Genomic DNA, 27,516 nt, shown 5'->3' on the forward strand with positions numbered 1-27,516 from the left:
TATCGTTTGATCGATCATGCTTACTGTGTCTACCTATTGCCGGCATAAATACCTCTTCTTTCCCGACTTTGGCATTAAAATCACCTAAGAGTATCTTAACGTCGTATTGAGGTACTTGTTCATACACATTTTCAAGGTCGTCATAGAAACTATCTTTGGTCTCCTCATCAGCCAATTCAGTTGGAGCATAAGCGTTAATGATGGTTATATTGGAAAATTTTCCTTTCAATCTTAGTACACATATTCTCTCAGAAATTGGATCAAACCGAAGGACATTTGAGACGTTTTTATTAGCTACCATAAATCCAGTTCCATTAATATGTTTTCCGTCTGAGTTGCCACTATAAAATAACATAAATCCGTCATCCAGAGCACATTCCCCATTTCCAGGCCATCTAACCTCCTGCAACGCAGCTATGGTGATGTTATATCGCTGAAGTTCTGTCGTCAGTTGGTATATGGCACCGGGTCGGTAAAGGCTCCTAACATTCCACGAGGCAAATCGGCTATCCGTTATTCCACGCCATTGGTTGTCGTAATTGGGTCCGGGTCTCTTTTTCTTTGTTGTCAGTTTCGTAACATTGGATTTTTTATGTGGAGGGGTTGTCAGCCCCTCGCACAACCCCCGAAATGCTGGAGGACCACACCCTTCTTTGGTCAGCGAGGCCATCGGCCTTAGCCGGTAGCGTAGCTAGGCTGTACTACCGACCACTCCCCCATCCGCCACCCGGGGGACGCTCCCCATACGCTGTGAGGGCCAGCGCGAGGCTTATTAGACCACCCAATTTTTAGGGACCCTAACCCTAACTAAGAGCGGTGTAATAAGACTTAGGGAGTTAGTGTCCCGATTTAGGGCGATCGGCTCTGCCCGATCTGCCTAGCTCCCTAAGCGCCCTGCAGATTGGGTAATGTAATAACGTTTAGGGCGGTTAGGGAGCTCAGTTGCCGCGCGACTAGTGCGTGGAGTGGCTGCTTTTGTATGTAAGGTGTCACCAAACTTCCCTACTACAGGTTTATATAACCTAAAAGGGAAGTTCCAAATGTTTGTGATCACACCGCCATGTTAACAAATAAATAAATTGTTGAAAATCAATTGTTTATTTAATTGTTTTAAAACTTAACAAGTGTTCAAATTGTTCTGCACCTACTCTCATTAATTCATTAAAACTCCCGGTTCAAGCACGCTTAGTATTGCATATTTGAAAGCTTTTCACGTAACCGCAAATACTCTTTCACCCAGATCTTTCTCTTCTTTTTTTAATATTTGTTATTGCGTCAACGGTTGCCACTGCTACAGCAACTTTTTGAAGTTTCGATGCTGACGGCGGCATAATGTAAAATGCAACAATACGTTTATCTCTCTAGACATTCGCGTATAAACTGAGTTAGGGCCCAATTCGCAGTGAAGTGTAATAAGCGCCACACTAACTAGGGAACACGCCCACCCTAGATGCAGGGCCCTTCATATCGGGTAGTGTAATAAGCCTTTAACCTAGGTACACTTTACCGTCACGGTTATCAAATGATAACTTTTATAGTCCAACTAGCGACCCGCCCCGGCTTCGCACGGGTGCAATGCTGATACTAAATACACTACAGAAAAACTTTTAACGTTGTATATAAAAACATAGCGGCCCGGCCGGCCGGTACCGCCGCAAACGGTACGTCCCGCAATTTTTAATTCTGTAATATCCTCGAAAATATTCACTTAAATCATACGGTGTAAAGGGCCATATAGATCTATATTAAAGGAACAATGTATTCAAGGTATTTAATTGGTTAAGGATTAATGCTGTATTGGTTAAAATCGCTTCGAAAATTAGCCATTATTTGTCGTAAAAAGTAAATGACAAAAAAAAGTTATTGTGGGTTATCCATAAGAGATAGACATATGCCATCGCGGACTTTTCTGTAGACCTTTTCAATGTGTACAATACTTAGTACATTATTTTGATAAAACTCGTAGGGTTCAACCTGCGTTTGCAATGTAAGCGGAAGAAATGTAATTATTTACGACATCACATTAGAAACCTCAAAAATAACAGTATTTCTCCACTATTTAATGGATGTTATTATACATATAAACCTTCCTCTTGAATCACTCTATCTATTAAAAAAAACCGCATCAAAATCCGTTGCGTAGTTTCAAAGATCTAAGCGTACAAAGGGACATAGGGACATAGATAGGGACATAGGGAAATAGGGACAGAGAATGCGACTTTGTTTTATACTATGTAGTGATGATAGTGATAAGAGGTTATTAATTATACAAATTACAATTCAGTACCTAATAAGAAATAGACAAGTGTAAACAATTTTAATTTATGTTGATTACTTCTTTTCTCGCATTAAAACAAGCGGATTTTTTCATAGATTGTTTCATTGACTTCACCATTGTTACCTTTAATTATTGTTACAGCATTCATTTTCATATTAGACCGTAAATTACACCCGGACGTAGGTACATCGCACCTGAGAAATGCATATAATTAGTAGATTTTTTACCTGAGATCATAAAACTACATGCAAGGAAATGGTCGTGCGACTTGACACTTAGTTTGTGAGAAAAACATTCATCCGGGAAATGTATGAGCGTCAATCAACGGAATGACTGCATTGTTCGGACGTCGAAACGTCGTCGAACACGAACGAGTGTATTGTAAACAATTCCAACGAGACATGATACTTTTGTGACAACTTTATTTCAAGGAAATGAAGTTCGTAAAAAGTCAAATGAATATTGCTGAAGTAGTGACAAAAACTAAAGTATTTGATCAATTCATGTACAATTAATGCATCAGTTTGTAAATTAAATAATAAAAAAACATGCTTTAATTTATACTGTCGATGACCCAATGTCAACTGCGTTATTTTGATTAGTCTGTGGCCAACAGATGTTAAACTTGACGCAAAAGAATTTTATAAAATATGGTTTTATTTGTATGAGTTATAAGCTGACATATTAAGTTAATAATTTATGATTATGTGGAATCTCGACCCCTAGACAAGCAAAAGATGACTTTTATTTTACATTGCAACTAGTTTGCTGTTCAAATAGTTGTAAATTTTTATTACAGTGCGATACAGAATTGAGCTAATTAATTGTTTATAATATGTATAACGTTTTTTGTGTTTTATAAATTATCTGGATTTCGCGATTTCTTTACTGTTATATCGGAATCATAGATATGGTAGATTGAATTAGCTCATATCTGTATTTCCATTTAAATATATCTATATATTATGTGTTTATTTATTACGTAGTCCTGCTGGTTTTGCATCAGGTGCCAGATTAAAAATAACGTTCACACAATTCAGTTTTATAGATTGTTGTTGTTATTTTTGTTTGGATGAAATAAAAATGATTTATCGTATGAATTTCTAATAGATATTATCCAAAATAAACATAATTTAAAAGTATAATGCTTAGTGGAAAATTTCGCGAGCTTGTCTCCTTTTGCTAATATATAAACAATCTACTATTTGCTTATACAGGAGTATTTTATAGACTTTCTATTCGAAGGGCAATGAGAAAGGCAGCTTATTGCAGTATTTGTGTAAATGTAGTTTTTGTTTCAAGTCATTTGCCTATAGTTACCCTTGATGAGTCTTGATGGATTACAGTTGTAGCTTTCGCTCTTACTATTACAGTTATGATTTCTTAATTGAAATATACTGTGTAGGTATTTGCGGATATAACCTATATCACAGAATAATAACTAGTTGCACATATCTTGAACTATTTCTGCAATAAATATTTAGTATGTTGAATACAAAATATATACCTACATATGTAAAAAAGCATTAGGAGAATGGCTAACTAATCGGTCCTTCTACAGTATTAAAGAATTTTTTGATGACGAGAAATAACATTATAATTGACAAGCTAATTTATATGATATAAGTAATAATTTTGTAATTAACATTTGATAATTTAATTGGACCCATTGTTTTATATAAAATTATAAAATTTGCATGCTGTTTTTTAATGACGGCTAAACATGTTGTACCTACTATAAGTAAAAATGTAACATCTAAAAATACCATGTTTAACGTAAATAAAGAATTATGAATTATGAATTATGAATTATGAATTATGAATTATCAATGGAATATTTCTATATTCCATATAGATACGCGAGGTTTATTATTGCAAATGTTATGTTTACTAATAAATATATTTTACACGCTAAGACGAGGATAAGAGGATAAAGGAAAGTTAATAATCATAGAAATTGACTATCAACATATGGAAATACCTATAAATACAAATGTAATAGGGTAATATTATTGAAATCCACTAGAAGTAGTATGTGACATTATAACAAGCTTAAACAGAAGCTGCTCAAAGATGCAAGCAAGTACAGTTAAAAGATTTCTTAGTTTATATTCTAATATTCAGCGACTTCGTTAATATAATAGTGGATAGGTACATTATTCTGAGTCATTTATACATATGTGTTATACGGTACTTTTTATTGGAATACCTACATGATATAGAAAGATAATTTAATTTAAAGACATAATGGTCTAAATACACACGGAAAAAAGTAGTAAGCTTACGCACTCTTCACAGAAAATAAGCTACATATATTAATCCTTGCTACATTCATAATAATATAAAAAATATCATAAATGTGAACATGTAAGTAGTTAAATTGGTAAATTAAAAACGATATAAAGGTTCCGATAGATGTATTATTAGATTTGTGTATGAAAACTACACGATATAATATCGAATGCGATCGAATCTGGCTCTATGCAGATTTTTATGTTAGTCCCATAATCAACCATTCACTTGTAAATCATTACGGTTTTTTCGATATATACTGTTCTTCAAATTTTATAATACAATTCACAAATTCTAGAAAATTTTCTTAATGAAGATGGACCTAATCTTTTAAAAACGTGATGTAAAGTGGGCCTAGATGATAAAACAATTTGAGAATGTGAATATTAAACAAGAATGTAAGATGAAATGGACGCGGAATTCTAAATTGCTGAATTAGAATTTTGAATAACAATTAATAAAATGACGGTACTTTTTAATAAATTAACACAAATTAATTGAATGTGAATTGTGTCTAAAAGGAATTAATATAAAGGCGTTAAATATATCAAAGATATTTATTGCAGTGCTCCGTTAAAAAAGGACAGAATAGAATTATATAAAGACGTTTTTTTAAAAATTAGAGAGCCATCTCTCTAATTGACCTCATCTAAATACGTCAGTATGGAAAAAAATGGATAGGATTATACCTACTACATAGTACATAGTGTAAGTATTATGTGTTATTTTTGGTATAATATATAAAATAATAAGACCTAGAGACTAAAATATTATACCTTACCTATGAGGAAAGTACAATGCATTCATTATGCATGTAGTAAAAAAACTCGATCAAAACGCAGGGAATTGCACCCAACTTCTATTTTTATTTTATTCTTAGAATCTTTGATTGCACTCTATCATAGATACTCTACATAATAAGTTGATATTAGTGTACTTGATTCACTTTCAAGTTATTTTAGATATGAAAGTAAAAAAGATAAACGTTGAGTTAAAATTAAATTGAGATTTATGTGCGGGACAGTATCTAGCCTCTTGCATGTCGAAATACCGGCTCCCGGTGTAAACAAATTTTCGCCGTGTATGTCGATATACCGGGGGCCGGTGTGGGTTCGAGTGTTTTGTTTTTTAGTATAAACAACCTCATTGTATATCACCCTATCCTTTCTGACACATTACAAATGCTTATAGAAGAAACAGGCCGGCTAGTGACGCCAAAACACGAGCAGCGCTAGTGAAAAAAATTTAAACACGCGTCATTCAAAACTCCGTCATCGCACGTGGTGACTACGTATTTTTGTTTTGGTGAAAACTTGTTCTAATCTTAAAGTGATTCGCTGAATATTAAAAGCAACGATGGATGGGTTATTAAATATTGATTATATATAGTAATTATATAATAGTTCTGTTAATTTTCACTAAAATTCGGTCTGTAACTATCAGCATGTGCAAGGTCGAACGCGTGATGACGATTTTATTGTCGTTATATTTCAGCCAGAAATGGATAAAAAGGTAAGTTGATATTAGATCTAAAACGTAAAACTACTTAGTTTTGATATATTTCATAGGGTAGCATTATATTTGTTTCAAAAACATGAAAATACGTAGTGAAATATGATACTACGTAGTATCATACCGGGAGCCGGTACGTCGACAGATTGCGTATTTTTAGGATGCTACCTAAGTATGGATATGCCTCAGGAATATTTTTGTATGCATTAAAATTTTAATTTATTGCTGACTGCTACATTACCGAAATATGACCAGAATAGATGTTTTGAATGTATGATAGTAAAAAACAAACACATCTAATAAGAGTCATACCTTGAAAATATTATGTTTTACGAAAAGTCGTATCCATACTTTTATAGCCTCCAGGTACCAAAATGAACAATTTTTTGCTACTTTTAACAACTTATATCTTGAAATATTTCTTAGAACTGTACTGTTCTGTTGATTTGTTTTGATGCTTTAATCTATCTAAATCTTAGAAAATGTCTAAAAGTTCCGTTAGTTGCAATATTTTTTCCAAAAACTATGTTTTTAAATGTACGTAATTTTTGACCCAAATTTTTGACCCATTTTTGTTTAACTCCTACTCAAGATATATATAATATAGTGCTGCGATACTTTCGTAATACATAGTTTATAAGCTTAAGTTTCTAATAAACAAAACATCGTGTCCAAATCGGCATGCGTCATTTAAAATTAGGTTGAAATACGATACCCACTTTTGATGACTCGTTCAAGTGGCGGTTTTTTGTGACGATATTAAGATCGTGTGTTGTGTAAAAAATTTGTATGGTGGCACTTGAATTTTGTGTTGTATTTTAAACCTAATGTGATAAGTTGTAAATAAAATGTTATAATTACTTCCAAATGTTGTTTTAATTCCAAAGATTTATTCCATTCTAATACCAAAAACTAATACCACTGGTATTTGTTTCAACTCATATTTTTTTCTATTCCGAACGGATACCACTTTTTAAATAATTTAATTTAATGTACGAACGAATACCAACAACTTGAATTTGGTACAGTCAGCGCAGTCAAACCTAATCAAAGTAAATTTGTTTTTCAATATTTTTATGTAATCGTAATATAATGCTTAAAACTTTCCAAATTCACTTCACTCCAATATTTTTACAAAGGTAAGAGTAGTTTTAGTGAATCATCTTGCTATTTTTTTTACCTGCGAGAAAGGGTGAGTTTGCTCTATTGTTCCAAAATTCGAAACAACCAATCAGAGTCAAGTATAATTCTTAGATTATAAGTGAATTATTCATATATGACGTTTTTGCAAAAAAAAATTGCTGATTCATTGCTATATAGGTGAAGAATGACTGATTTGATTAAACAAAAAGTTGATTTTCTGTCAAATTTTACAATTGTTAGATTTAAAGTGAATTTTTCATATTAGATATTATTGCATGCAAAAAAAAATGCTGATTCATTGCTATATAGGTGAAGAATGACTGATTTGATTAAACAAAAAGTTGATTTTCTGTGAAATTTTACAATTGTTAGGTAAGGTTAGAATTCATTGCAAAAAAATTGCTGATTCATTGCTATGTAAGTGATGAATGACTGATTTGATTATACAAAAAGTTGATTTTCTGTGATATTTTATAATTGTTAGATTTAAAGTGAATTTTTCATATTAGATATTATTGCAAAAAAAAAAATGCTGATTCATTGCTATGTGGGTGATGAATGACTGATTAGATTATACAAAAAGTTGATTTTCTGTGATATTTTACAATTGTTAGATAAAAAGTGATTTCTTTTTGTTAAAAATTTACCTGACATAGTTGTTATGAGATAGGTAGACGTGAATAATTACGTACCTGTCTAATAATAACTATGTCAGATAAATTTCAATATAAATTAAGAGTTAATTTTTTGAGATATTTTGTAATTCTTAGATTGTAATTAAATTCTTCCTGTTTGATGTTTTTGCAAAAAAAATATTATACAGGTATAGAGAGGAACTAAAATTATATTAAAGTTGATTATTTAAGTGATATTTTATCATTGAACAAGACGTTTGCTAACAAAATTTGATTTTTTTGGAGTTATCTGTTTTTTTTTCAATTAAAGGTCTTATATTTACATATAAAGCATTTTTACTGACTGTACCTTACCTATATCTTTGAACTTGTTTTGGTATTAGTTTAAACAATGGTATCGGTTCGGAATAGAAAAAAAATATGAGTTGAAACAAATACCAGTGGTATTAGTTTTTGGTATTAGAATGGAATAAATCATTCAAATTATAACCGAAACTTATCTAAATATCACACTACCCTCTGTTGAAAGTTCTGTGTTAGCTTTAATTGAGTATTTATATAGAAATGGTTGAAAGTGAATAAAGATTATTCAATTTACAATAAGATTTATAACTTGAATTAACTTGATTCGTACTAGATACGGAGAAAATCGAGTTAATGTAAAAGTCTATCTCAAAATTTCGCTGTCTGTCGACCATACCGGCTCCCGGTATGACGGATAGGGAAAATCGGAAAAATGCAAGAAAAATGTCATCGACATCTTAAAGGCTAGTATCCACTATAAACTAAAAATCATTAAACCCTGGATTTATATTTAATATGGTGATTAATTATTATTCTTTGCACACGCAGGTTGGTAAAATAAGGTGGATAACCGAATGTAAATAAACGATGTAATAGAAGACGCATGGTTGCATACGCATAGGAAACAACAAAGCCTATAAAAAGGGCATCAGGCATATTTTTTCCACAATATATTGCTCCAATGCATTTGTATTTTATTTCATTTCCTATTCAGTAAAATAACATGAATGTCTGATGTGTTTAATGAAGGTGGTATCTGAACAGAAGTTTTTCGTAAAGATTCGTTTCAATCTTCAATAAATATTGATAAAAAAAAACATATGAAAATTCATGTATCATATATTAACTTAAAAGCATAAAGCATTCTTTGGTTCAATAATTTTTCAAACCTATAATATAAGTGGTGTATTCAATTTATGATATACTAGCTTTCCGCCCGCGGCTTCGCCCGCTTTGTCTAAATCATAATAAATTATATACTAAACCTTCCTCTTGAATCACTCTATCTATTTAAAAAAACCGCATCAAAATTCGTTGCGTAGTTTTAAAGATTTAAGCATACATAGAGACATAGGGACATAGGGACAGAGAAAGCGACTTTGTTTTATACTATGTAGTGAAGATATTATCTTATATCATAAATTGAATACACCACTTACATACGAAATTAAACGCTACATGCTTTTTTAATAGTTTGTTAATAGTTACGCATATTCATTCAAAAGGTTTATCAAAATGAAGCAGTTATTAACAAAACTAAAGATGGTAAATATTTTTAATCAATCTTAATAATAGGCCGGAAACATTACCTTTAATTAAGGTTCATGTTTCATTATTTATTAAACAATTAAGCGAAAGTTGTGATTAATGTTTGGTGTGGTATATCGTTTGTGCTACTCATGCTACTGTTTCCCATCAATTAAAAAAATAATGAATTAGGATGAATTGGTATGTGTATATGAATACGCGGGTATCTGAACAATATGTTATAATAAGAAGAGATGAGAAGCCCCTAAATTAAATAATTAACCAATAATCCCTACATATAAAACAAGTCCTATGAATACGTCAGACCTTTAAATCTATGCAAAGGATATCGATAAGATTTTAATAGATGAAGTCCTTTTTGAGGAAGGTTTTAGTTATTTAGTATATAGGTAATTTGGGACGTTTTCTTCAAAGCGGTGCGCGCGGAATGCTATAGTACATAGTTTAAATAGTAGTTGTACGAATTACAAATTTTCAATAACACAAACAACGCTATAGATCAAATACACACATTTCTTTTACTTGCTTATAATAAATATAAATCCCAATTTATTAAATTTCTTCAAAGTTATGATAGTAAAAAAAAACTGTCTCAGCAGGGTGCTTAAGCCTTCTTTTTATTAAAATAAAACCCGTTTTTACGACTAGGTTAACGTTGAAGCATAAATCAACTAGAAATGAAAGAAGAAAATGGGTCCAAATAGGGTAAAAATTAAAAAAAAAAACATCTGTTTACTGAGCACCATTCGGTGAAAGCTTATTATTAATCTTTATAATATAGAGATAAAATCTCTCTCTATAATACTTGTATCAAACTAAAATCAAATAATACCTATCGTGTATTGCAGGTTTGATTAAAGTTATAAAGTCAATACGTAATCTATATTATTACAAAGAATGAAGTCCTTTATAGTTTCAGTCCTTTATTTTTTCATCCCAAAAATCGCAGTATTATTGTAAAAATAACCTCGCCTTGATTTCGCTAAAAATCATGTGTTTAATTACATTTTGTATACGAAATGCATGAATAAAATCAGTTTTGGCGTAAACATACAAACATCAATTGATAATATTAATCGTATACAATTAAAACTCTTCGGAGTTCATATTCTAACATCGGAGAAACTACGGGAAAACTCAGATTAAAATATTCAATATATTTGTACCTTTCTACATCAATAAAACTAACTTTAACGGTGTTCTTGACAAGGTCGTTTTAATACCTTATTTAGCATAACTGAGCGTTCTGTGTGAAATATTAAAAATACGATACTGTTAAGATTCGGTAGAATCTATTAAAGTTTATTTAAATTAACGAACGCACGTGTGTCTATGAGAATGGAAGGGAAAGGCAGTTAAAATTAGATAAATACCTACTTCAAAAGATTTACTACCATATTATTAATACTATATGCGACATTAAAAACTTTTAGATAAATAATTTTATAGACAAATTGGTTGCTAGTGTAAAATATTAGTGTCTCTGAAATAATTACTTTATTTTATAACATTTTTTTAATAACGATCTTAAAATGAGAAAGTACCTATTAAAAAAATAACTTCATTTATATTTTTAGTATTATACTAATCATCGTGAAATGTAGGTCATTACTGAAAAAGGAAAATTACCTAATTAATTTTTTAAAATATTTATAGGCAACATAAAAAAATCATCTTTATTTATAAAAAAATACAATTTAAAACATTTTTAACAATTAATTAAGCATCATTGCGTTTGTAGTTTGTACAAATATTTATTCGCTAATTCCTAGCTCTACGGCCTACTTTTTGCACATAAGAAGTAAAAAAGTAAAGTATCCACCTATTTTACATTTTTAAAATAGAGAAAAGAATTCGAACAAAACGTTACGTTACGTTCAAAAACTGCAAGTACGTTAAAAAAATTTAATTAACAAACATAGAGCTTACCTCTTCATTGCATTATTACCTTCGAATGTTTATTAAGATTATATATTATTATGTAGCTATTATACTCTATTTAATATTGATCAAATCAATTACTTTCATATGTTTTTCGAAAGAATATTATCTGTGACCAAAAACAAACAAGAAAAAAAACAATAGAAAGCATATAGAAAGGCTCTATGCATTTAGTTTTTATATATTATCTATAATATTAATTTAATTTTACAAAACTGCAGATGAATCCGCAATTAGAATAATTCACGGAGAAGATCCGAATGCCGTTGGAGACTGGAATCAATTGAGTATCGTTCTGCAAAAGCAACATTGATAGCAAACATTTGTAGCTTAGCCGCCATGCTGTCCCGGCGTTGACGCGGCAGATTGCGCGGGAAAATTTATATTTTTTTTAATCGTGTGGTAATTTGTGTGAATGGATTATTGTATTGGATTATTTGTACTGTTTTGTGAATAATTAAACATGTAAGTACTTTTTTGCTTATTGTTTTTCGATATTAAGATATAAAAAGATATATTGAAATATTTACCCAGGAATGCATAGGTATGCCGGGAGTCTATTATTAGTGATTAAGTATATTTTGACTTTCTATGTATTACATACAATTTATAAAATAAATGAGGCAATAATAGTTTTAGTTTTACTAGTTTCAAAAAATATATGTTGAGAAAATGGATGAGAATAGATATGATGGAGGAACTGTTATTTATTTTACTAAATCTAATTTAAATATATTCGTCTAACAGACATATTACTTAAATATCAATTATCTTATCATTTTAATTTAAATAAAAATAATTATTTTAATGAAGTACTTATATAATTATAATCTTCTTTTATTTTACTAATTATGTGGACTATCTGTATCTGTTTTTCTTTTACTGCTTTAATTATATTGGATAGTGATTTTACCATAGGTTAGTTCCATCGACAACACAACCGTTAGTTCGCAAATCTTATATATAAAAATGAATTGCAAAATGTGTTGGTAAGCGCATAACTCGAGAACGGCTGAACCGATTTCGATAATTCTTTTTTTATTATATTCCTTGAAGTACGAGGATGGTTCTTATGTAGAGAAAACGTAAACATGTACCACGGGCGAAGCCGGGGCGGACCGCTAGTTATAATAATATAATCGAGCCTCGTAATTTCCTTTACTCTCCAAACCAATATTTTTTTCATTGAAGTTCCGCTGCTTTCAGACGTGGCATGATGTTTTTCATGGATACAAAAATAATTTATAATTTAAACCAGTTATAGCTGCACGAGCCCGCTTAAACAAATAATTAAACCAACGTGATACTAGCATACATTAACACTATTGAAATCGTAGGTATGTCTCAATTATTTGATAATTTTTTAAATAAAATAGTCTAATATTTTAAAATAATCTACCTACACATATTCTTACTTAACTGTTTTATCGCCGATGTAAGAGCGAAAAGCAATAAAACTAGTATTCACATTAAAACTAAAAATTTATCAAATCATACACGATGCATAGTGTGCTTTGATATATTATAATTTATTGTTTCGATAAAAAAGCAGAAGAAATAATATAATAGTGCTTTCATTTAATAGTCCATTAGCCATGTCTACGATCTCGTAAAATACCGAGACAGTGTTAATGACATAAAATTAATGCAGTATTTAAATAAATTTAAATTCTAGATTTGGCTATGGAGTGATACACTTTGTTTTACGACTTTCATAGAATGTATCGAAAGTTTTTATTATTTATTTATTCAGACCATTAAAATTTGGAAAAGATAGTCCTAGGTTCAGGTATTTAGCCCATTAGGAACGTTATGATAAGAGATATGAATAATTAACTTGATTTGATTATCCTAGAAATGCAACTAAAATTTTAGGTTTCATTATTTGAAATAATAATTTAGTTTATTTATAATTAAATAAGGAGAAAATTAAAAGCTATATCATATTATTTTTTTTCCTCAGATCAATATTGGATCTTATATTATGGAAATTATAGGATCATATTAAAAAATAAATTTAGAAGTAATAAATTTCACCACATAAATGACGCGATATTGCAAAAATATGACGCACATGGAACTTTTCCTATAAATATACTGAATTAAAAGCTGTCTTTGATGACTCTCAATATCTGTTTTTTGTTTTATACTTGTATAAGGAACTAGCTTTTCACCCGCAGCTTCGCCCGCGCAGTCAAAGAAAAACCCGCATAGTTCCCGTTCTCGTGGGATTTCCAGGATAAAACCTATCCTATTTCCCGGGGTAAAAAGTAGCCTATGTCCTTTCTCGGGTATCAAAATATCTCTATACCAAATTTCATGCAAATTGGTTCAGTAGTTAAGGCGTGATTGAGTAACAGACAGACAGACAGAGTTACTTTCGCATTTATAATATTAGTATGGATTAAACAAAAATCGCTAAGTTTATATATTATAGCCATTTTAAATTTTCTAATATATTAATTTAACGCAATTTTCATACATAATTAATAGTTTTTCAGCATGTCAATGATGAAAATAAGTATAAAATAGTATTCACATGAAACCTCTTTTAATCCTATAAAGTACCTATATTAAGTTACTTGTTAATGCATCTCAAGCATGTGCTATAATCATAAACGTTGTCAAGGTATATTATATTATTACATTCTTGTATTTAAAACCACGATTATATTACCTCCTAATTCCTAATTATTATGCTATACTGTCATTTAGCCCTTATACCTTGAAATTTATAGCCCAGTTATAGAAGAAATTCAATACAACTTACTTTACTAGGTACCTATTATACGTACAGAATACCCGTTATGATATATTATTTTGTTTACACTTTTATATATTAATGCATAGTACGTAATTATTTAAATTTTATATCTATAGAGCCTTCATTATACTATAACTCTTTCATTTAAAATCCCGTTGTTTTATCTTGAAAATAAAGATGAAATTTTAATATTATGGTACATGTATTTTGTATAATCTATATAAATAGTGATAAATATGGGATTATAAATAATTGAAAGAATAAGCAAAATGATTACGGTTTAAAGTTAATTACTTTAGTCATTTTAAACAAGAGGATAACTTTCTTTATTAATGCTCAAGTATTTCATTTTAATAAGTTTTACCAAGAATCTAATAGACGTTTGAATTGATTGATGCATAATTAACATGTACTAACCAGCGAATAAATTACATTCATTTTTAATACTCCAAGAACTCTATCTTATAAAAACCGACCTTTTTTACACAACTTGAAGGCTGGTTCTTCCAAATGTATCTTATGTCTTCCTTAATATTGTTACCGTATGTTATTCTGTATAACAGGGTCAACATTAAATGTTCCAAGGAATAAACATACGAGGAAAACCGAAACTTATGGTTTTCATACAGCTGTCCTAAATTTACTTGTTTTTTCATTCAGGCAAACGAGGCTTCACCTGCTTGATATGTTTACTTATATTAACGACAAGAGTAAGTTATATGGATTAAAAATGCAAATATTGTTTATTCAGTGAATGTTCCGTAGCAGTTTCCAAAATGTATGAACTGTTACATTATCGTGTGTGTATAGTAAATTCTTACATCATTGCAATAAGAAGTTACTAGTTACTTTGCTCAATAAATTCAGGTGTCATGTTATAACGATACGCTTTTGTATCAGATGTGAGTCTCATCTGAGTTAATTGCTTCCTTATGATGTTTAGACAATACCTTGTGAATCTAGCTATTGATTACGACGTTACTACTTGTTATATTATGTTAAAAAAGTAGCAAATGACGATGAAGATTTATTTACAGGAATATTAATTTAATTCTTGTGTGAACACGACTGATTCTAAGGAAATAGAACCAACTAGACAAAAAGGACTTTGATTTGTAAAATCTGTAACTAATTTTAATTATCTGTTTTTTATTTAATTTTACAACTATAGACACACGGGATAGACGCATTAAACTTATAAAAAAATTAATTACAATATCTATAAATTAAATTTGGTAAAAAATGTAAATTAATGTAGGCCATTATATTTATAACTGAAGCTTAAATTTTTTTCTGGTTTCCTCTGTGTTATCCTGTCCATGAATTCAACATGAAACTGATGGTTACGTGAAAAAATTACTTTTTATATCGACTGAGATCGAAATGATATAAGATTACGTCTCTACTCTCTACCTTAGAAAACACGAATACATCAACCTCTCATTATACTTTAATAAAAATATCCTTACCAAAAAATATCTACTTACTTAGAATGCAGATATAAATTAATATATGATGGACGGTTTTATACAAAAACAAATTGATGGATATAATATTATATTATAGGTATACTGTAGTTACAGACTACGGAATACGTTGAATTTCTACTCCTCAAGATATTATTTATCGACCACGTAATCGTCATGTAACAGCTTAATTATTTATTCTAAATGATATTTATTTAAAAATAATGTTCATTAAAATGTTTAAAGAAACTCTATGCTAATGTTAAGCCAGTCATTCCGTGGTAATATAATATTGTGTTATGTGCATTTGCAAATATATTGTATTATAACTAGTATGGTTTCTGGTATTCAGTTCTCTAGTATCCAGTTCATAAACTGGCTTACTCAGGGTAAGGTCTAACTTCTGTTTTATATCTAAGTAATTAATTTTAATTATATTTCGTACGACGTACGTTAGTAGCATAAATAAGATTGACATATAAACATACATACCTTCTAAATAAATCAGTTCTAAATATCTAAATATGTAGTATATAACGCAAAATTATGCAAAAACAATAATAACTACAAAAATATAATAAATTCATTTACTAAACATAGATATTATTATGATAAATAAACTCTCATTTATATAGAGACAATCCACTCTCAAAGTGTCCAATTTAACTAAATGATCATTTATATAAACGACGTACCTGTCAATAATAATTATTAATATACTTTGGCGCTTTTTAATTTAGAAAAAAAACAACATCAAAACTATTTATACCGTTACGACGCGAACTATCAATTTTTCAAATTTATGCGATTCGTGAGATATTCCTGTTTAGATAATGATCTCAGTTAAATTCGTATGTTAAATATTTTAATTTAGATTATGTGACTTAAATATATTCATTAATTTAACTTTCTCGTTGTTTATTTATTAGTAAGGCGTTTTGTTGGACAAACATCCGCGTCATAATATTGCTATTTGCTACGAAGAGATCTGTGATATTATTACCTAGGTACCTAAATAGTAGAGTATCGTAATCTCTGATATCATTATAATTATAACAACAAATTTGAAATTATTTAAAATAAGCCTACTTAATTAATATACTATACAGATAGAGTATTCGCTCAAATTAAAAAGTTAAAGATATTTTTAAACTATACAGATATTGTTGGACACAGGTAATTCTATAAAACTTTACTTTGATAAAATGTTGTGGGTATCAAATAACACACATGCTGAGAAGGCATAATATAACATATTCAGGTTAACCTAATGGCATATTAATAATCTCATAGAAACTACGGAATAGTTTAATGTGTGCGTCAGCAATGTCTTTTTTAACTAGATTCTGATTCGATTAACATAATTCAGTTGGATATCTCGAAAGTTTTAATCTGTGGTTTTAATCGTTTATTGACAAGAAGCTTGATTAAGTAATACGGTTGTCATTTGGGTGGTCGTAGCTGTTATCATAAATTTAAAGTATATATTATTAACTGTAACCAGTTCTGCAATAGGTACATATTTTAATTATTATAACTCGTATTAACAAAATACTCAAAATGTCAAAAGTTTGCCAAATTGAGATACACTTTGAACTCCTATTTTGAGAATATAATTTTTTATAGTTGCATAAATAAAAAGCAGAATAATAAATGAAACGAAGTATTGAATTTAAACAGTTTAACAATTCTCCTATGAATAAGGTTCATTTATTTCTAAATTCTAACCTTTTATAAAACAAAAGAGGTTGTTTATTCGTAGCTTATTATTAGTGCACTTGCATACTCTCAACTCTACACAGAAAATAATCTAATAAGTACCTACTACCTACTCGTAGATACTATAGTTTGAGTAAACTCGGAAGCGGGAACTGTCTTACATAACCAATTAAATCCGGATCATAGCGTGATATTAAATATCAGTAATTATTTATAATCTCGCTACATAACAGCATAATGAGGGATACAGTGGAATCTCATAACTGTAGCTAGCGGGAACCAATGATACCAGGGACGCTGGTAATCGACCGGTTTCAAACCAATATAATTATATTATGATAAAATTGCTTTTTATCAAAATTAATCGACGCACTTAACGGGAAAGTACATGTGATTAAACCTCTAATAAACCCAACCTTTAACCTTCAGATAGCTATTTAGAGTTAACTGGTTGTTACTATTTTATTAAAACCTTTATCGACGGTAGGAAAAAAATTAATAAACAGTTAATTTTAATTACATAAAAGTATAGGTAACAGACTAACAGAATATAATAAAATAATCATGAAACCTGATTGTAAGTTGTAACCTGCGTTTTAATTTTTTTTTTCGCTGTCTTGTATACCTACTTATAGTGGACCTTACCGATGCTGGAAAACATATAGGTAGGTTACCTATGTTGATGGAATTTCACTTATTTCGATGACATTTTAATTATTTTGAAATAAAAAATTGCGTATGGCACCTATTTAACAACGAAAAAAACGTCTTGCAATAAAAAAATTATGTCTGCTGGATCTATCTAAAGGCAAAAGATTAAAAATTACGCGTTAATAAATGACTTTAAATTAAGGATATTTTCCTGTGCAGATAAGATGCGCACTAATAAACAACCACGCAACCACTGCGGCCAGACAGACAGACAGCCCGGACTCTAACCGAAATAGGAAGAGAAACAGTATATCAAAAAACCAAGTATTCTAAAATTCTCTCTTGTCAACGTTGTTATACCTCCTATACGATAGATTGATGCTTTTAGGATCGATTAATCTGAGATACAGTTTGAATTGGTATAATTACCATATTCCGATGAGTATGGAACACATAGAGAAGAATATGATGATTTTTATTGTTTTTAGATTGAAGATAGATACAAATGATATATGCAAATAGTTTAGTTTTACATGCTTTAGCACTTCGTTTTGTTTTGCTTAGCACACAACCTTACTAGCTGATCTGCTGGTAGCATGTTTGTATTAGATAAATATATACGTTGATGATTTGAGATGTTTTATTAAAAAGTTTATATTAAAAGCGGATAAAAAGCCAATTTCTAGCATTTTTGAGGGTGCTTATGTTTATTTATGAATAAAGTTTCATCGAAGTTTATAGTTAATTCTATTTAAAAAATTATTACTTTTTGATCAATATCCAGGGATCCAGGGAGTAAAAAGATGAGAGCGTTTGTACGGAGAAAATACCGACCGCATTTCCTCTTGTTGAGGAACTTAAAACTCATTATCATGGACTTAATAGCGAATAACCATAACTCATTGGTTAAGACATTATAGATTTACAAGTATCCAATCAATCGTAAGTAAATGTAACACAGAGAACTATTGGTAGTCCATTAACTTAAATTGAATAATTAATTTGGTTCTAAACTTATTACTACTAGCTTATTACTAGCAAATATTATACCATTATTCAAGAGTGCTTTGAGGTAATTAACTTTGAATACTAATTATGCCCTACAAGAAAGTCTAGGCTGTAATGCACTTCCAGATTACCTACGATGTCGGGTTATCTAACCGCTTCGCAAAATTGTACGGGAGTTAGGGTCTATTAAAGAGGCCTAGAGAATCTTCTGCATGAAAAGTAAATAGGTTATAAAGATTAAATGAGATATGCGAATTAAATTTTATCTATAAGTACTTATAGATACTTAGTAAACTAGAGTCAAATTCGTTTAAAGATACCAGGCGAGGCCATTCTTCGTCCATCGATTTCGAATAATATTGCCATATTATACCTACGAAATTATATAAAAATTAACTAGTGATTTCTATTTAATCACTTATAACGTTAATAAAGAAACCTTGGTGCAATATTTTATCAGAAAGATAATTTTGCGTGTCTGCTTCATTTTATATTCAGCATTTAGAATAATTTATTATACTAATGTACCCTAATTATGAAATCGAATGTCTTGATTTATTTTAAATCATCAAGCATCTACGATTTTTTTAAAAAACTTATAGGTATCAACTTATACATTATAATATGTAGGTAACTGCATAAAAAATAAGACCAATTAATATTTTTAATAAATCGATACACCGTCTACAAAACTACCTACTGAAGCTCTAACTATAATTGACGCTCTACATAATCGGTAAATCACATTTATATCTCGAATCTAGTCATAAATAAAAATGAGTCCATCATCTAAAGAACCTACGAATTTTATTTTTATCTTTTCAGACACTCAGACAGTTCAAATTCGTAAAGTATATCAATAAATTTGGAGTTCTAAAACTTTATATACATTTTTCAATTTGATAACAGAACCAAATGGCTACATCAATATTCTAAATAGTTTATCTAAATTGTTTTTGACGGCCACAATAGTCTAAGTCCTAGGTAAAAATAATGATAAAATGGTTTCTTTCAACAAAAACCGTTATGGTAATAAAATTCTTCGTATTCAAATTGATTCCAATGCTCCCAATCGATAATGGTTTTTTGTTATAATTTAATAAAAATTCATTTTAATCTATAGATAAGTAACAAAGCAGTGTTACATTTTCCTCTATATTTAGCAATCGTTTAGTTATTCTTATTACCTAACAAGACCGTGAAGTAAACCCGGAAACACATCCATGAATATATAAATTATTAATTTTCCTACACGTAACTATGCTACTCAATTTGCGTGCACATAAATCAATAAAGAGCCTACCTCAGTTTGTTGAATATGTACGTATAATTAATAGCAGCGCTGACCCGAGTACAATAAAGATTCGACAGATATCGACACAATGGGTTTGGCTCCATAATGAATGTGTCAATAAACGTCGTTCAACAATATGTTAAACTAATGTCCCTGCTACTTTATTGGACAATAAGAAGCTTATTAACATAAACACTTCTTGATAGTGGTTATTTATCAATTTGCATCAACAATGGAGAGATTTATTGTCACCTTTAGCGCGATTATTGTTTTGTTATTTTAATAAAGTGCCAGTTACAAATTGACTGTTGACGCGCGGCTTTCGATTTATTTCTGTCAGGTTAAATTAACAACAAAAAAAAATTGATAGAGGAAATTTTTTTACGACAAACGTATGCAGTCTGAAGGTGTACATACAGTCAACTCCTTTAGGGATGAACCATTTTTATAGCCATATAAAGGAACTAGAGCCATTTTACTGAAAATGTAATACATATTCTATAAACTGCCAACGTGTTTGTTTAAGAAGATTTTTCCCTCGGTCCTGGATTTATTTAACAAAATACCTTTATTAACAATTTGTTAGGAAGAAACTATACCTAGGTTTAAAATGATATAAGCCAGTTTATTAAATTTTTTTCAATCTTACCTACTGCAAAAGTAATTATTATCTACTAGATTTCCGCCCGCGGCTTTGCCCGCGTTGTCAAAAGAAAAATCGCATAGTTCCCGTGGGTTTTCCGGGATAAAACCTATCCTATGTGTTAATCCGTGTTACCCTCTATATGTGTGCTAAATTTCATTATAATCGGTTCAGTAGAATTTGCGTGAAAGAGTAGCAAACACACACATACACATCCTGACAAACTTTCGCATTTATAATATTAGTAAGACATATATAATTATATTTAACAGTTATGTAGCTTATCCGCCTATCCTATCATCGAATCTTGAAACATTTATTAGGCAACTAATTCATAGGCCGTTTTGGATTATTAATTTATTATTATTTTTAATCGAATCCATGTAATTTATGATGCGTGTCTATTTTGACCATCCGAACATAAATTATTTTGACTAATTAACTTTTCGGTATAGCACGGTAGGCTTCGACTTGTTATGTGATTAATTAACTCAGGTGTTAAATTTGTTTATTCATTTGTATGCAATAATTTGAACTTTCTACTTTCTTTACATATTCTTTAGACAAAATATTTATGAAGAGTGATTAAACAGAAGCTTTTGTACATTTTTCTTGCTACAAAATATCTCAACGTAATTATTGAGTACCGTTATTGATAAAATATGATTAAAAAGTCTGAGGATCAAGGACTAAAGACTATATTTTATGTTAGCGATCATTTTACAATAAGATTCATTTCAATAGATGAGATTTTAATAGATGAGATATTAGAGTTATAGTGATGGCATTCTGTTTTGATGTTTTATGTTCTTGATTTCTTGGTCTACTCGTATTACAAACTTGGCAATATTATTATTTATTGCCAAATCCTGTGATGTGTAAGGAATAATTTGTTATATGTATCTATCTAAAAGTTGATAAATCAACTACGTCACAAATTATTTTGATCATTTATTTTTACTGCGCTATTTTAAATTGCTTATTATATCAATTATCATCACTTTGCAAATAATTATGAATAATCTAGGCATGTTTTAAAATTAAATAATATTTTAATGGTCCATTAAATTACTAATATAACACTTCAAATGTAGGTATTGAATAATATTGAATCCGTCTATTATCATTTTACTATGTTTATAAGCGTGTAAAATTTCTTGATATTAGAATTTTATAGGTAATTTTGTCGTTATAATATGGGTACTTTGTAGGATTAGGATAATGATTTGCAATAAACATAAATAATAATTTACACTTTATTTTATATCACTGGAAACATACTGACAATGTTAATTTTACGCCTGACTCTTTACGTGATGTTGTAAAATCAAAACTTAATGTTATTTAGTTTAAATGTAATGAAACTAATTATTTTAATAATTATAGTAAATTAGGAGCAGTACCATTGTGTGTTTAAAACTTTAAAAGTGATATTAGTAACTCGAGAGGAGACATTAGGGGTATGGAAAAGATACTCGTAGTTACACATTTTGGTGCCTATATAATTTACTTTTTACGGATTGTTGTTTTATTTTATAGTTATCCACGATTTTTTAGAAAAAATCATAATAAACATAAGATTAATATGTGATAAGTATTATCTTATTTTATTATCTATCTTTGATCAACGTTGAATATTAATATAAAAACCGGCTCATTTGTAGTTCAAACACCACATTATCAATATAAAGGGCGCTTTATTATCAAGATTAGCTTGTACAGATTGAAATTCATTACTTATCTAAGAGTGAAATTTATTAAAATCATAAAATAATACCCAAATTTTGTGTCAAGTATTTGTAACGGGCTGAATTCGATTCCGTATATATCGCATGCATAATTAATTCCATAATACATAGATTTCGAAAGTCTTAAGAGTGATAAATTTTCTCTTTCGAATGTTTTATGAAAGATACGAACGTTACTGAATAACATTAGCGGCCAAAATGAGCTTGATCTCTCAGCAGGTGTTTATACCTACCTTTGGGAGTCCGTACTTACCATAAAGTAGTTTATTCAAGCGTGAAATATCGTGTGAAACAACCTTTATAATCCATATTGACCCTAAAACTGCTTGATCTTAATTGATTTACGTTTCAACTCTACAATTTGTTCGTTAGGTATGTAGGTAAATTTTAATTAGCAGAGATGAAATTAAGATAAAGAGGAAGTAAAAATCAACTGCTCTATACTTATATATAAATACTAGCGGTCCGCCCCGGCTTCGCCCGTGGTACATATGAAAAATAGATGTTGGCCGATTCTCAGACTTACCCGATATGCACAGAAAATTTCATGAGAATCGGTCCACCCGTTTCGGAGGAGTATGCAGACTAACATTGTGACACGAGAATTTTATATACATAACTAGCGGTCCACCCCGGCTTCGCCCGTGGTACATATGAAAAATAGATGTTGGCCGATTCTCAGACTTACCCGATATGCACAGAAAATTTCATGAGAATCGGTCCACCCGTTTCGGAGGAGTATGCAGACTAACATTGTGACACGAGAATTTTATATATAAGATTTGTGGAAATAATGCAATTTATGAGAAAATATCTCCGGTATGTTAGCTATCATAAACTGCTTTTGTTATACATAGGTACGGAATGTTCATTACCTACAACTTTTGTATCGAATCCTTTTCAATCCCAAATCTCCTTCTTACCTAAAAGACCAGTTCCAATTCCTGCACTGTGATAACTATTCTCTCCGATCTGTGGACAGGTTAGTGCTATCTATCCCTTCGCACCGCACACAATTCTATGGTGGCTCCTTTTCTGTTACTGCCACCGGTTTATGGAACTCCCTGCCCGTTAGCATTCGAAAAGCTCAAACATTGTCTAGCTTTGCCAAACAAGTCCGAGGCCATTAACCAAAACGTAGCATTTAACTCCGATCAGTAAGTTCTATATTTGTATGTTTTTTTATAGTGTTATCTAGTTTTTTATTTTATTTTATATATGTATTATAAATGTTGTATGTATTCTATGCATATGAGTATGTATTTATATGAATTAGTAATATGTATGCATATATAAGTGTATGTATTTATTATTTATGTAGTTGTGTACTTCTGACCTACCTCCTCCTTTATCACTTCACACAGTGGGTTGCCTGGAAGAAATCACTCTTTAGTGATAAGGCCGCCCTCTGTGCTAGTTTAGCTATAAGTTTTAGTTTTAAGTAATTTGTATAACTAGCATAGTAAAGTGTTATAAATAAATAAATAAAAATACTTTTGTACCTTATTTTTTAAACGAACGTTTGAAGAATCCTTGTGGGAAATGAAAAAAAAATGACCCCAATGTTCTAGTTCCAGATTTTTAATGGAATATTCAGAATCGAATAGAATAAAGCTTTCCTGTTTGTTCCCAAATTAGATAAGGAGAGATAAGGATTTTCACAAGATTTTTCAAAACAACGGAAAATAACGGTTGACGTTCTTTTTTTTTAAATGTCGTTTTTAATTTTTAAAGCCCCATATCACTAATAAGGCCGAAGCTAAGCCCTGATATGAGATTAAGCTTACAAAAGTTTCAGCATTACAGCACGGATAATATTCAACTAGCTTCCGGATTGTTTATTATCAAACTGATTAAATGTATATTTAAAATTGACCGCAACGTAAATTAAGTTTTATTTCATTGTTTCAGGTGAAATTTTATAAAGAAAAAAGCAGACCCAAGATACAGCACAGAAAAAATGAATTCCCAACAAAAATTTAAAATAACTAAAAAGTTTATAACAGCGCCATCTGTGAGAGAACGTCAGAATGTTAGAAGCTAAGTTTTAGTTCAGCTACACGACGTAAGATGGCGTTAGTACTCTTGTTACTGATCGTGATAGGTACAACAAAAAGTGCAAGTACTCACGGAGAGATGGCGCTGGCTAATATTACAAGGTTCGCCAATGGAGACCTTTTTACTTTAGTTGGTAAGTTTTCAAAATCCAACAGTATTATTTTTACTGCATATTATTGTTGAATTTTATAATTATTTTGATAGACTTAATTTTTGAAAACAAAAACAATCTAATTGCACTGGTTATAAACGTTATCAACGATTTTTACTATTTTGACTTCAACGTTAAATAAATAAATTTTGTTATTGAGAAATTCAATTATTCTGACACAAAACTAGAATGTTTTAATATGCATATTCATTGTCAACTTCGATAAAACATTGCTCTGATAGATTTTTGATATGCTCTTGAGATGAATGAACAATGAATTATTATCAAGTCAGGCCACAGTCGCACCTAAATAAAAGAGATCCTAAGTGATTTTTGAAGTGAATCTTCTTGTCGCTTCATAGCAATACCGTCACGTCATGGAGCATCTTGCCAAAGAAGTTTCACTTCTGACACGTGTACTTGACACACACGCTCTTTTTTGTTGTAGTGTTCGTCTTATCTAGCCAGTTTAATACGAGCCTTCAGTTACCTATTTTTGCATAGTTTATGAATAGAAATCACATCTTTCCAGGCAAAGACTGCGGCCTCACTCGCTGCATGGAGGTATCTCACGGAACAGCCCTCGCGGCGATGGGCAGCAATGGTTGTACCTGCCAATGCCGTAAGGACACACCCGCCTTTAGAGAGGACCGCCGGAGCTGTGTCAATCATATTGACGGTATGTCGTGTTTCGATAAATACATCCATGTATTGTTGTGTCGTCTTTATTTATTGCAACATTAGATAGATACTTATATTCTGTCACTTTTATAACATTAATCATTATAAATTTATAAATGACTTAGTTTGATCTTAGAGTTTCATAGGTTGTTTTTGGGGTTCCCGGTTGTGTAATCTTGTTGTTAACATGATTCTGTCAGGCGTGATCCCATGGGCCGTTATGTCATTCCAACTGAAATTTTCTTACCTAGGTAATGTAACTACCTACTAGGGCACAGATGACTAAATACTAAATAGTTTTCTTCGTAAACTAGGTACAAATACCTATTACAGTACCTACCTGCGCACCACATTACCTATCCACCAATATAGATATCACCTGTCATACTAATTTTAGTACCAAATATCTAAAATTTAATTTCTAAAGTAAACAAAACTTTAGAAAAGCTAAACTCTGACAATTGACAAGTCACTTAAAATGACATTGAATAGACAAACCATTCTACTGTATAAATAGTAAAAGCACACGACATAAAAAAATATAAAACAAAGCCTTCCGCGTTTGTAAAGAAAGTTGTTCTTATATTTTAATTATACATGAGGGGGCGGGACAGGGTCGTTCAAACAAAGTAAGGTCAAACTAACTCAATTCAAACGTATGGATATACAATATTAATCTGGTAATTACTCGCCACAGAGTACAAAATATGTTAGGTGCGAATTGAATAGAAAATTGCAGCTTACTCATAATAAGCAGAGTAACTTAGGTTATGTCGTGTCATGCTGTACAATAACGTATATCATTGATAATATGTGCGCGTGAGCGAAATTATAACGCTACCTTTGGTAACGGATAGGCCTCATTGTAAATGGTTTAATTAGAAATAATATATCCGGTAATTTTCACCTAATACAATCGAGTCTATAATATAATACTACAATCGGGACAGTGAACTTGTAAGCTGTCTATGTTGAATGAAAAAAGGAAGAATAATAGGTAATTGAAGTTTGAAGTTTGTCACAAAACAAAATTCGAGTTAACCACAAGATAAAAAGTAAAACAACTAAAACCCAACTACGACAAAAAACGACGCTGAAAAAGTATAAAACAAAAGTTAAATTGATGAACTAATAAAGAAGCTATGAACGAAAAGATGTGAATTATATGCAATCAGCCCATGAATACAGGTAAAGTCACAAGCAAATGCTAGTAATATATATATATTCAAAATGTGCAAGTAAAAAGCTTTCAAATGATACCAAACACGGCATATTTATCTTAACTTTATTTTTTTACTCTGTATGTTTTGTCCGCTAGAGGGCGCCACATTAGATTTTGTGAAACCCTATATAGCCTATAACCAGCGGACAATTAAGACGCTTCTAATGATATGTCATTTGTCGAATTCTGATAAGTAGTTTAGAAGATACGAGGGAACAGATGAACATACATACATACATACATACATACATATATACATACATACATACATACATACATACATAGCCTGTCAAAATCATAACCCTCCTTTTGCTTTGCCGTAGTCGGGTAAAAATTAAACTTACTTTTTCGCTGATTTATTAAATACGTTTTGTTTTATATACTTTGTGTTTTAATATCCTATTTATATTGTATAAAGTATCTATAAAAGGAAAAAATGCTCTTACTGTTAAATAATATAAAAATTGGTTTAACCTCCTGGGGCCTGCGGTCATATATATATTACATAAACAATAAAAAAATATTTCAACGCCATCTTTTGCGTATATGCGGGAATAATACCTCAAATCGATGTAGTGGTATGTCATCCACTATACTAAACGGTTTTTGGTTTTATAAGTGACAGTGATTTGAAGTATTCTCATTTCGAAGTTGACGGTGGCTGTGCGACGACAAACACGTGGTCAGTAATCTTACATTTCTAGTGGAACCATTCATATATTGCAGGATATCTTTGTA

The 27,516-nt window shown here is 30.4% G+C and overlaps 1 protein-coding gene across 2 annotated transcripts in view; it reads left to right on the top strand.

The window, feature by feature from the left end:
- Positions 1 to 27,516, top strand: part of LOC149481633 (uncharacterized) — a 68,066-nt gene that overhangs the window by 27,030 nt on the left and 13,520 nt on the right. The window contains exons 1-3 of one of the 2 annotated variants that reach the window (XM_089705217.1): positions 11,693 to 11,838; positions 24,578 to 24,857; positions 25,408 to 25,554. In XM_089705217.1, the coding sequence (XP_089561343.1) occupies positions 24,737 to 24,857; positions 25,408 to 25,554 (268 nt within the window). In that variant the 5' untranslated portion in view covers positions 11,693 to 11,838; positions 24,578 to 24,736. Of the gene's footprint in view, positions 1 to 11,692; positions 11,839 to 24,577; positions 24,858 to 25,407; positions 25,555 to 27,516 lie in introns of those variants that run through there. The other variant, XM_089705216.1, reaches the window with a different exon arrangement.

Source organism: Colias philodice, chromosome 16 (genome assembly GCF_061535455.1).
Source record: "Colias philodice isolate Cphi_HAF_F1 chromosome 16, ilColPhil1 Martin Lab GWU primary, whole genome shotgun sequence".
NCBI lineage: Eukaryota > Metazoa > Arthropoda > Insecta > Lepidoptera > Pieridae > Colias > Colias philodice.